The following is a 13,248-nucleotide window of genomic DNA, read 5'->3' as shown; positions in this document are numbered from 1 at the left end:
TATTATTTTGTAAGTGGTGATCATATCATCTCTTTTTCTCCTATCTTCTAGTTTCTATCTTCTTGTTTTGGCATATTTAACGCTACTAGCCTCTCTTCGTAACTCTTGTTTTTCAGTTCTGGACGCCGTTTTGTAGCATGTCTTTGCACTTTTTCCAGTTTATTGATGTGCTTCCTGAGATATGGGCACCATACAACTGCTGCATATTCCAATTTTGGTTTTGCAAAAGTCATGAACACGTGAGTGTGTGTTGCATGCATATGTGCATGCATGTTTGTTTTTTGATGGCTTGTGTACATAGTTACCCTAATTGTTGTGGTGTTTGTGCACAGATAATCTGAGCATGTACCGTGTGCATCTTGATGAGTAAAACCTCTGTTGTGTATGTAGATCCTGACACTGTGTCTGTAAATGCAGTAGTTGCTCCTCAACTGCCCATACTAGGTGAAGTCTAGACGACGAGCCTTCTTTTCTGTTTGCGTTTCCCTGTAACCTTCCTCCAATGCTAGTTCTAATTCATTCTCTGGAATTTTTTTAACGACCCTCAGGGCTTCCTTGATGGCCTGAAAAAAAATTATTTGTTTAAAATATTATAGAAATAACATCATCATCATTAATTTTTATCATTTAACAGGTGGCATTGTTAGAGACCTGGCTATGGGAACCCTGATCCTCGGAACCACCAACAGGTAGGGTGGTTCCAGACAATTATTAGTTTCAATTACAATTCAGGGTAGTTTGGACAATCACATTGCCCAAAAACCAGCGTTAAAGGTAATGAAACAGCATTTTCTGGGTGAGCCCCAGAGGCTCCACGGAGCTATAGGACTGATATGCACTATATTAGCCTGGGGCTTCAGTCCATGGCATTCTGCCTATCAGGGACCATGAGCCAGAATCTGGCCCCATCAGAGAAGCGCTGGGAGCAATGGCCTAGGAATACCTCCTTTTATTTGGGGGTATTTCCTGTCAACTATCGACTGGGGTTAAACACCCAGAAAGGTAGGCATCTCAAAACGAACCCACATTATAGGAAACGGGGGAAAAAAAACAAGACCGAATAAAGAAACAGAACTCCCCAAAAGAAAGAAGGAAAATAAGCAAACAAGCAAACGTTAACCACCACCGTTGCACCGCTTGTCTGCACAGCTCATCCCTACCCCCTCCCTCAGCATACTGGATATGCTAATGGTGTATGAGCGTCTGGCTGTCTGAGGTTCAAACCCTTCACAAGGAAAAGTTTTTCTGATGCATATGACTTTAGGACTGTTTAAGCTTATCGTGTGTGTATGTAATTACGTAAGTGTAGTTACAGGATGAGAGCTACGCTCGTGGTGTCCTGTCTTCCCAGCACTCTTTGTCATATGACGCTTTGAAATTACTAAAGATTTTGGCCTCCACCACCTTCTCACCTAACTTGTTCCAACTGTCGACCACTCTGTTTACAAAAGTTAATTTTCTTATATTTCTCCGGCAGCTTTGTTTCGTTAGTTTAAATCTATGACTACTTATTCTTGAAGTTCCAGGTCTCGGGAATTCTTCCTTATCAATTTTATCGAATCCTGTTATTTTTTTGTACGTAGTGATCATATCACCTCTTTTTCTTCTTTTCTTCATTATGTCACCTGATACAGGTGACGTAATAAGTGATATGGACTACTTCACTGCACATTTTGATGAGCCGCTCATGGAATATATTGTTCACAAAAAGAACAGATATGCGGCTTATCCCATTGTAGGCGAGAATGTATCAGAATTTTCACGATTACAGCGTTTTAAAGAAACGACTGTAGGTGAACTGTATGTGTTTTTCGCCAAGTATATGTTGATAAAACATTGTGTGAAACACGTAATATCCCTTTATTGGAGCAAAGACAACACTGTTCCAACACTATCACACTGAAGAGTCACAATGCTGCAGGCTTCAGGATAATTCAAATTATCTGAGTGTGGGGAGTAGGGTGAGGGTTGCAGGTAACGTCCCAGAATACATGATGGGGTTGGGAATTTGAAAATAATCTAAGAGATAAGAAATAAGTGTTAGTGAATGAAAAATCTTGGGTAGAAAAGTTGATCTTTCAAAACAGCAGAATGTCAACAAAGATGACCACCACCACAGGGGAGGACAGCAACCCAGCAAGGCAATGTTTTACAGGTTTCTCGCAACAAGACGTAATGAAAGGTGGTTTTCTTGGCAGGTTAGTGATTATTGAGGACATACTAAAGAATTATGAAGAAAAGGTTATTAAATTAGAACAAGAAAATGAAGGTCTCAAGATTGTGTTTTGTAAGTTAAAAGGAAGTATTTTCCAGCAAGATAAGGAAATTACTAGCTTGACTGATAAGGTAAGGATGCAGGAGGAACACATATAGGAACTAATAAAGGATAATGAGGCATGGAAAGTGAAGAGTAGGGAATTTGAAGAAATTAACAAGAAAATAGACTCATATGATGAACAACTCCAAGGGACCTGTCATGTTCACAGAAAATGGTACCATCCGTTTTCTATGTGCAGCGGCTCAGATGCCGAGGAGAGGTAAACAATAGAGCGTACAGAACCAACCCGTCCTCTTAAAATTAACGTCAGTTTTCGCTCGTATGCGCGCTATGGCCAAATTTGGACGGAATTTGAAATGAAATCGACTTGCAAAAGTGACGTACTGTTTCGTTTTCTGTTTGAGTCGTCCGGCTTACTCGGCAAGCTTAGAAGAGGCAACTTTCCATTAACGTTTTTCATGACATTTTGAAACTTTATGAGAATTTCCTGCCCACCTAACCTATCAGAGGACCCTTAACTTACTGTTGTTGACAACAAAATCCCAAATTTATTTACATTTTTTTTCTCATGTTCAAATTACGTCCATATTCGGCCATACGGGCAAACGGCCAAAAGCGACGTTCTTTTTAAGAGGACAGGTTGACAGGACGCCCACCAAGCTTGGAAGCTGCTAGTCATGTATCAGTTTAAGTATTAAAGTCAGTAACCAAGCAATGGCTTTATATCAACCCTACAACCAAGACTTCCTCAGTAACACACAACACCACATTGGCAACGAGGATGAACTGTGAACGCAGGTATTTGTTCAGCTTAAAACACAAGGAGAAACATGCTGTCTCGCCCCTGGAGGAGGAAGAAGTCGTGCTGTCTGTGAGCACCATACCCGATGCTGCGTGCTAACCAATGCTGTGTGCTAACCAATGCTGTGTGCTAACCGATGCTGTGTGCTAACCAATGCTATGTGCTAACCAATGCTATGTGCTGACAAGCTGTGTACTGAGAAATCTGCGATCCATGTGTGCAGACGCTGTGTATGAAACGACGCTTTGATGCTGTATACAAAACCCGATGTTTTGTATACGAAACGCGCTCTGTGCTACAATTCTTCATGCTGTGAACTGACTGCTGTGCCAACTGCTGACAACTGCTGTACCAACTGCTGCCAACTGCTGTACCAACTGCTGACAACTGCTGTACCAACTGCTGTGCCAACTGCTGACAACTGCTGTGGTGCTGTGAGTAGGAACAACACATGTACACAAGGGTTAGGTAAGAAGTCAGTTGCTGCTATATTGTGCACTGCTGTGAACTTTTGCATTAAAATGCTTGTGTGCTTTGCAAAATTAAAGTAATTACAGTGAATTCTTAACTAACATATACAGTGCAGTAAGTGTTTAGTATTCTGAGGAACATTTAAGTGATAAGTTTACATTTATACAGTAAAAATGGCAAATATACCTCAGTTTCCTGCATTTGATCCTGACTGTGACCAGACAAACCTGTCACAGAGGTGGATCAAATGGCTTAAAAGGTTTGAAAACTTGTTGATAGTTTCTGACATCAAAAGTGCTGAAAGAAACTGTGCCTTTCTACTTCATTATGCAGGTGATCAAGTTTGTGACATCTTTGATACACTGAAAGACACTGGTTATCTTGAGGTTATCTTGAGGTTATCTTGAGATGATTTCGGGGCATTTTAGTGTCCCCGCGGCTCGGTCCTCGACCAGGCCTCCACCCCTAGGAAGCAGCCCGTGACAGCTGACTAACACCCAGGTACCTATTTTACTGCTAGGTAACAGGGGCATAGGGTGAAAGAAACTCTGCCCATTGTTTCTCGCCGGCACCTGGGATCGAACCCAGGACCACAGGATCACAAGTCCAGCGTGCTGTCCGCTCGGTCGACCGGCTCCTGGTGGTGCCAAAGATTATGACACTGCCAAAGCAAAATTAACAGAACATTTCAAACCAAGACAAAATGCTGCAATGGAAATTATGCATTTCAGGAGAGCCAGACAACTCTCTAAAGAAACCGTTGATCAATACCACACACGTCTGCAGGGTTTAGCAGCCCATTGTGAGTTTGCTGATGTTGACAAAGAAATCAAACAGCAAATAATTGAAACATGCACATCTACACGTCTCCGTCGAAGAGCTCTAGAACTTGTTGATGATGAAAGTTCTCTTACCAAGATACTGGATATGGCTCATCGAATGGAAGATGCTGCACGTGATGCTCGTGTCATGGAGTGCAGTGCCAATAATGGTTCTGCCACTGTTACTAACAGTGATGAGGTATGTAAGGTTCAGGGAGGACATCGTAATCAAAGAAGATATCATGCCAAACCTAACAGTAAATTGAGCCGAGAACCACATCACATCTGGAGTCATGGAACAAGACTCAAGCAGTCACAACGACCCACATCAGAGAGTGTCAACAATAAATGTTACAATTGTGGAGGAACTACCCACACCAAGGTAATGTTTGTCCTGCTCAAGGTAAGAAGTGCTATGAGTGTAGAAAACTAGGTCATTTTGGTGCTATGTGTTGCTCTGCACTCAAGAAACCACAGTCAGTGAATAAAAGCACTGTATGAGGATCAGTTCATAGGGGTCGAGGTGATAAACACAATATTGCACCTCATATCCAAAATGTTAATAATGTACAAGACAACATTTCATTACAACCAGTCTCAGATGACAGTGAGTGTGATTATACTTATGGAGTACAATCAATCACAGAATGGAATGATCTTCCAAACAACCCAGAGACTATAGTATACATTGCTGGTATTTGTCTCAAAGTTCTCATTGACACTGGATCAAACATTGACACCATTGCTGAGTGCCACTATGAAAAACTTAAAAAACAGTTCCCAAAGCTTGAAAACTACAATGGCAAAGCCACTGCCTATGCTTCAAAGGTAGCCTTGCCAGTGATTGGAACTTTCACTGCAGAGATTAAGTCAAAGAGTGCAATGCTTATTACTACATTCCATGTTGTTAGGAATGCAATGGAGTCTACTCAGTTACAAGACTTCAACCAAATTGGGGCTACTTCAGCTTTTTTAATGCTGTAGCAGTGGAATCTGCAAACAATGTTGATGCTATTGTTGCTGAATTTTCTGATCGATTTGAATCCATAGGTTGTTATACTGATAGCAAAGTACATCTGCATATCAACCCAGATGTAATTCCAGTTGCCCAACCACATCGCCGACAACCATTCCATACTCGCAAGAAAGTCGATGCCGAACTGGATAGGCTGATGGAACTAAATATCATTGAACCAGTAACAGGCCCAACACCATGGGTAAGCCCAATTGTCACTCCACCAAAGTCAAAGAATCCAGATGAGATTCGCATTTGTGTAGACATGCGTGTTCCCAACAAGGCAATAATGTGTGAACGCCATCCTACACCCACTGTAGATGATATGATTTACCGCTTGAATGGTGCAACTGTATTCAGCAAGTTAGATTTAAACAAGGGCTATCATCAGCTTGAACTTGATGATGAGAGTCGCTTCATCACAACGTTTACGACACATCGAGGTCTGTATAGGTACAAGCGCCTGAGTTTTGGTATTAACACTGCTGCTGAGGTATTCCAGCACATCATCAGCCAGGTATTGCAAGCTATACCTAATGCAGACAACATGTCTGATGACATCATTGTTTATGGGCGTACCCAAGCTGAACATGACAAAGCTCTTCGTGCAACATTGCAACGCTTACGAGAAAAGAATTTGACGCTAAGCCATGCAAAGTGTGAGTTCAATCAACATAAAATTGAATTCTTTGGACATGTACTTAGTGACAAAGGTCTGTCTCCAGATCCTAAGAAAGTTGCAGATATCAAGAATGCTGCACCTCCTTCAACATCCACTGAAGTACATAGTTTTCTGGGAATGGCAAACTACTGTTCTCGCTTCATTCCAGATTTTGCTACCATTACGAAGCCTCTACGTGAGCTCCTGAAGAAAAATGCATCATGGTACTGGAGCGATATCAAGCAAAATGCATTTGATGCTGTGAAAGATGCACTAGTAGAGAATGCGACTGCTGTGTACTTTGATCCATCAATGGACACTGAGTTAACGGTGGATGCTAGTCCTGTTGGTTTAGGTGCTGTGTTAGCCCAACACAAACCTGGTCAACCAGATTCCAGAGTAGTAATTGCCTATGTCAGCCGTTCTCTCACAGATGTTGAGCAACGATACAGTCAGACAGAGAAGGAAGCTCTTGCTCTTGTATGGAGCTGTGAACACTTTAATGTGTATCTGCTTGGTGCACCCTTCACCACGATAGTCACTGACCACAAACCGTTGGAGACCATCTTCAATAATCCAAAGTCCAAACCACCAGCTCGCATTGAGAGATGGGTTCTTCGTCTGCAACCATACGGTACAACTTTACGGTGAAATACAAGCCGGGTGCAGGCAATCCTTGTGATTACATCAGTCGACATCCTGCCAACAGTTTCACCATCACTAAGCATCAACAAGTTGCCGAGGAATATGTACACTCTGTAACCTGTGATGCAGTCCCTAAGGCTCTCACTCTTGATGAAATCTGTACTGCAACCCTAGAGGACCCAACTCTGCAAGCAACAGTGGATGCACTGACTAAGAAAAAGTTTCCACGCATCCCACCCTCAGGAGTTGACCAAGATGCATTCAAAGCACTTGAACGCATCTAGAGAGAATTAAGTGTTACGCAACAACGCGACACTGTGCTGCGAGGTACTCGTATCGTCATTCCAGCTGTTCTCCAGCAACGTGCTCTGAAGCTTGCACATCAAGGACACCAAGGTCTTGTTAGGACCAAACAGCTGCTACGAGAAAAGGTGTGGTTTCCTGGCATTGATCGTCAAGCAAAGGACATGCATGATGCCTGTGTCCCTTGCCAAGCTGCAGTGGATACTTCAAGACCAACACCTTTACAACCTTCACCACTACCTGCTGCACCATGGACGGAAGTATCGATGGACTTCTGCGGACCGCTACCAACTGGAGAGTACTTGATGGTAGTCATTGATGATCACTCCCGTTATCCAGAAGTAGAAATCATCACTTCCACATCTGCAAAGGCTGTCATCCCAAAACTCGACAAGATCTTTTCAAACTTTGGCATTCCTGAAGTTGTCAAGACGGACAATGGACCGCCATTCAATGGACAAGACTTCGTCAACTTTGCTGAGCATAGAGCGTAAGGATATGCAACGAGAAACTTCATTGGCAACTCAAATAGTGGAGGCTAATAAAGAACTAGAAAAGCATAAAGAAGAAATAAAAGAGACATATGCACAAGTTGTAAAAGAAAAAGAAACAATCAAGGAAGTGTGTTTGGAAGTCAAAAACAGAAATGACCAACAAGAAGCAGAAATTAGGCAAGCAATTAGGAAAGAACTGGTTACCAACAGTAAAGTAGTAAAACACTGCAGATAGAAGTAAATCCATAATAATTTTTGGATGTTTAGAGAAGGAAATTTCATCTAGGGTGGGCCGAGCAGCAGAAGAGACGAAAATCATGGAGAAAAAAGTAGGTTTAGGAGAAGGCTCAAAGGAAAATGACAGTGATTTTAGAAGACTAGGAAAATATGAGAAAGACAAGAACCGCCCCTTAAGGGTGACGTTTAATGGAGTGAAAAACATGATGGAAGTGCTTAGAAATGCCAGGAAATTGCAGTGATGAGGTTGGCAAACTTTGGTCAATAAGACAAGACCTCTCTAAGGACAGAGAAACGCTGTAAATGCAACCTGTCCTCTTAAAAAGAACGTCGCTTTTAGCCGTTTGCCCGTATGGCCGAATTTGGACGTAATTTGAAAATGAAAAAAAAATGAAAATAAATTTGGGATTTTTTTTTTCAACAACAGTAAGTTAAGGGTTCTCTGATAGGTTAGGTGGGCAGGAAATTCTCAAAAAGTTTCAAAACGTTATGAAAAACGTGAATTTAAAGTGTCCTCTCATAACCTCTGCGCGTACGCCGGACGACTCAAATAGAAAACGGAACAGAACGTCACTTTTGTGAGTCGATTTCATTTCAAATTACGTCCAAATTTGGCCATATCGCGCATACGAGCCAAAAGTGACGTTATTTTTAAGAGGACGGGTTGGAAAATGAACCTCATTGAAGCAAAACGTCTAAATGGGGATAGAAATGAAGAAGACAGAAATTCTTTTTTCTACAAAGTGTCAAGGACTGGAAAGCTTGTGAAATGGTACATAAAAACAAGGCAACAAAATCATTAGTGGAAAAGGGAGTAAAGAGCAAAGGGAACATATTCTTAAAAGTTGTATATACCAACATAGACAGAGTGAGGTCAAAAACTTTGGAGTTGCAAGATATAATTTAGCTTAACACTATCATCGGCACCACGCGCACACCGCAGACTTTGACGTCATTGGGCCAATGGTGCGGGCAAGCGTGCGGCGACGCCTAAATGTGTATACTTGTTTCAGTTTTCTCACCTTAATTCTTGTGCCAAGTCGTTCGATTTGGTATCATTGTGTTCGCAATTAAATTCCCTGCAGATGTATATGCATATAATGTCCAAAAGCCTGGCGAGACTCCCCGCAGCAAAGCCTAAAGTTACCCGTGAACGAGCACCAACATGCACACCACAACCTAATGTGTATACTTATTCAGTTTGATAAAATCCATTTTCATGTTACATCGCTCGTTTTGGTATCAAATTGTTCGCAAAATAAAGTCACGCATGTTAAAACTAGTCCCATAATAAGAGAGCAATAACTGGAATTTTAACAAATATTTTAATTTTGAACACTAATCATCAAAATTATTTATATATTTCCAGTGTTCTGACATTAAATTTCATGTTACATCACTTGTTTTGGTATCAAATTGTTTGCAATATAAAGGCGCGCATTTCAAAAACTAGTCCCATAATAATAGCACAATAAATAGAATTTTAACAAATATTTTAAAATTTAAAATTTAGACCCAAAAACGTATTTATAATCTTTCAAGTGTTCTGACATCAAGTTTCGTGTTACAGCTTTCATTTTGGTATCAAATTGTGTGCAGTTTAAAGGCGCTTATTTTGAAACTATCCCAAGGTCAATCGGATAAAAAATTAATTTTAAATAAATATTTTTGTAGTGGACGCAAGTCCTGTCCACGGCTATGACTCTGGAGAAAAAAAATGGATGTGATCAGTGTCCAAAGCGAGCAATAGTGGTAAGGTCCCAGATAATGTTGCATTATCAGAGGCGAAACTTGAAGGAAATATATTAAATAAAGTCATATTCCCATGGGGCTATTTAGTTTGGAGACATGACAGGAAAACTAGGAAGGGAGGAGTGGCTGTGCTGGTGAAAGAACACCTGAGGTAAGAGAAATAATATTTGAAAACCCTCGAGATATTGACATAATGGCATTGCAGGTCTGGAATCAGGATAAGCTGATAATTTTATATGTCTACAGCCCACCAGCAAGCAAGACATGGACAATGGAAGAACTAGATGACAAACGAGAGGGCCTCATAATGGTCATGAGAGATATTATTGTACAAGCAGATAAAGATAAATCACGAATGTTGATACTGGGGGACTTCAACTTTAAAGCAATAGACTGGGAGGTCTATGAAGCAAGAACGGAGGACTTTTGGACATCCAGATTTGTGAACCTCATTCTGGAGACTTTCTTGTATCAACAAATCAAGCAGGCCACAAGAATGAGGGAAGATCTACCATCAGTATTGAATCTAGTATTCCCCAGGAAAGAAGAAGAGATATTTGACATCCAGTACCTTCCTCTCGTGGGAAAGAGTGATCATGTCCAGTTAGACATTTAATATGCTTTAAGATAACATCTAGAAAAAAATGGGGACATTGAAACAGTTGATAAACTCGATTTCAAGAGAGTTCCCTATGGGGAACTTCGAAAAAATTTGAATGAGTGTAATTGGACAGACTTGCTGCTAGGCAGGGAAGTAAATGAAATGTATGCCAAATTTTGCAAAATATACAATGAAGGCACACAAACATTTATATCAAAACAGAGATGCAGGGCCAGAAAACAGGATTGGTTCAACAGAAATTGCGAGAGGCCCATAGACCAAAAGACACAAAAATGGAATCAATATAGCAAGAGGCCAAACCCCCAAACATACCAGCGATACAAAGATGCGAGAAACAACTATATGGCAGTAAGGAGAGAGGCACAAAGAAATTTTGAAAAAGGGATAGCCCATAAATATATAACAGAACCGAACCTATTCTACAAATTCCTAAACAACAAACTGCAGGTAAAGGATAATATCCAGAGGTTGAAAATGGGAAACAGATTCACGGAAAATGAAAAAGAAATGTGAGACATATTAAACGAAAAGTTCCAAAGTGTGTTTGTACAAAATGAAATCTTCAGAGAACCAGACACAATAAGAATTCCAGAGAACAACACAGAGCACATAGAGGTGTCTAGAGATGAAGTGGAAAATATTCTAAAGGAGCTAAGAAAGAACAAAGCAGCTGGCCCAGATGGCGTTTCACCATAGGTTCTGAGAGAATGTGCACCTGAGTTCAGCAGTCCACTTCACTGATCTTTCAGGCATCCCTGTGTACAGGAGTCATAGCTGATGTGTGGAAAAAGGCTAACATAGTTCCAATCTACAAAAGTGGCAGCAGGGAAGACCCCTTCAATTATAGACCTGTATCATTGATAAGTGTAATAGTGAAAATACATGGTATAACAAGATCCTGTGTATCGAATTTACTCAGGTTCTATGATCGAGCCACAGAGATTTTACAGGAAAGAGATGGTTGGGTTGACTACATCTATTTGGACCTAAAAACCAGCGTTGAATGTAATGAAATGCCATTTTCTGGGTGAGCCCAGGAGGCTCCCTGGAGCTTATCAGGCTAATGTATGTTATAATAGACCGGGACATTAGCTAAGGAGTTCAGATCTACCAGGGACCAGTGCCAAAACCTGGCCCCTTCAGAGAGGTTTCAGGGAGCAATGGCCCTGGAAAACCCCCTTGTGGTTGGGGTTTTCCTTATCTGCCATTGACCAGGGTTAGGCACCCAGAAAGGTAGGCATAACAAAACAAACCCCACATGGTAAAAAACTAAAACAAAAAACTGAACAGAGAGGTGGAAACTCCCTACAATCCCAAGGAAATACGCAAACAAGCAAACATCACACTTTACTGCCGCGCCGATTGTCCGCGCAGCGCTCCCTGCCCCGAGAGGGGGAGGGGGGGAGACGGGGACCTTACCATGCCGGCTGTTTAGCATCAGTTCGGAAGCTAAGCTTCAACCAATGCAAAAAAAACGCCGACCGGTGGGAGGGAGGGTTGCCAGGGAGCCTCCGGGGCTCACCCAGAAAATGGAGTTTCATTACATTCAACGTTGGTTTTCTGTGGGGAGCCCCTACAGCTCCCTGGAGCTTCATACCCAAAGAGAAGGAAAAGAAAAGGCTGACCCAGGAGGCGGCTGCCACAAACTCCACAATGCGAAGGCGAGACAACAGGCTGCAACCTGCGACACAAGGCAACAAGAACGCACAGGAGCAAACGCGCACATAAAGAACAGGCGGCCAAGAACCTGTGTGACCCTCAAATCCTCGCACCCGAAATGAGCCCTAGACGTCACCAACACAGCAGTGAAAGCTGCAAACGTCCAAACAGCACGGGCGCAAGGATAGACCGCAGGCTGGAAGAACTAAAAACTCTGTGGACGACCTGGGAGACCCGAGCCCTGAAACAGCGAACGAGGGGAACCGGATCAACCCAACGCCCATCCCCAGACACGATACGCAGGTAATGGCAAAAAGCACAACCGGACAACACAGGATGCACCCCCGGCCATAACTAACCAAGCATCAATAACCCAAGGGCCCCCCCCCCCCCGTTAAGCAGCCATCTCAACCGTCGCCAGAAAGACGGAGAAAGCTTGCAACCGTACAAACCTACCACCAGTACCAAAGAGCAGAAACCTGAACCGAAGGGGCTACCACAAACTGAGGAGAAGATAAGAGGGCACCCTGATCAAGGACCAGGACGGCTCAAGCGACGCATGAGCAGGCCAGAGGTGAAACAAAACACGAAAAAGCGTACGGAATGGAGCAGATGTGACGTCCACCCCGAACGCAAGCCGGAGCAGCTCCGCCAGCGCTGCATAAAACGAGGTGACAGTAAGAAACAACAAATAACTGTAATCCTGAAAACCCAAGAAAGGACAAGATAACCCGAGGCAAAAGAGAAGACAACCTACAACAGCAAGAAAAAGGTACATAGAAACACCTGGAACATCATACTGTCACCGAGACGAAGTTCGCAGGTGGGACATCATCAATGAAGCCACCAAATCACCACAGAGATGGTGATACCCGCCTCAAAATACCAGACGTGAAGAGCCAAGGAGAAGGCCGAACCAGTCAAGTACAGGACTGGTCCGACCTGCCGAAAGACGCGGAACTGCGGGAAAACGCCCCGGGTTCCAACACTTATCAAGCAGCGTCTGAAAAATAAAGCTGGGCCGGTCACCAAGGGACCATAAGGACTACTCTCTTGAGAATGGGCTCGAACCGAGCCAGAACCCGAAGAAACAGCTGGACCAGGAGAAGAGGAACAGATACCCCCACCTCGACCAGTCCTGCCGAAAGCCATCCACCGTGAATGCCTCGCAGGCGGGTAAGGGTGCCACATAGAATGGGCGACGCCTAGACCACGCTGACTCGAAGACATTCATGGCCAGGAGTCCATACGTCTGGCAGAGCCAACGAAATGAGTCGGCGACGACTGGCCAAACCGGGAACAGAGCAATGAACCGAGACAGCTGTCTGCCAGGACGTAGGACACACCCCGGACATGAACCTCGTGGTTAGCCATACCCTGAGAATCCAGCAAACGAGCCACTCTAAGGGACCAACCCCAAAGGTCAAACACCTAAGAGAAACCCTGTGGTTCCGGCAAAGAACCGCCAGAGAACAGTCCGAATGGAGC

General features: G+C 43.0%; 1 protein-coding gene across 5 annotated transcripts in view; it reads right to left on the bottom strand.

The window, feature by feature from the left end:
* Window positions 1-200: 200 nt before the first annotated feature.
* The window catches only part of LOC123755734 (uncharacterized), a 318,192-nt gene continuing 305,144 nt past the window's right edge, over window positions 201-13,248 (bottom strand). For all 5 annotated transcript variants that reach the window (XM_045738480.2, XM_069300013.1, XM_069300014.1 and 2 more), the window contains one exon: window positions 201-563. In XM_045738480.2, coding sequence (XP_045594436.2) covers window positions 441-563 — 123 coding nt within the window. In that variant the 3' untranslated portion in view covers window positions 201-440. The remainder of the gene's footprint in view (window positions 564-13,248) is intronic.

The sequence above is a fragment of the Procambarus clarkii genome, chromosome 43, assembly GCF_040958095.1.
Source record: "Procambarus clarkii isolate CNS0578487 chromosome 43, FALCON_Pclarkii_2.0, whole genome shotgun sequence".
In the NCBI taxonomy this organism is placed as follows: Eukaryota; Metazoa; Arthropoda; class Malacostraca; order Decapoda; family Cambaridae; genus Procambarus; species Procambarus clarkii.
Note: the sequence above shows the minus strand (reverse complement) of the source record. Positions and strands in the feature narration are given on the sequence as shown.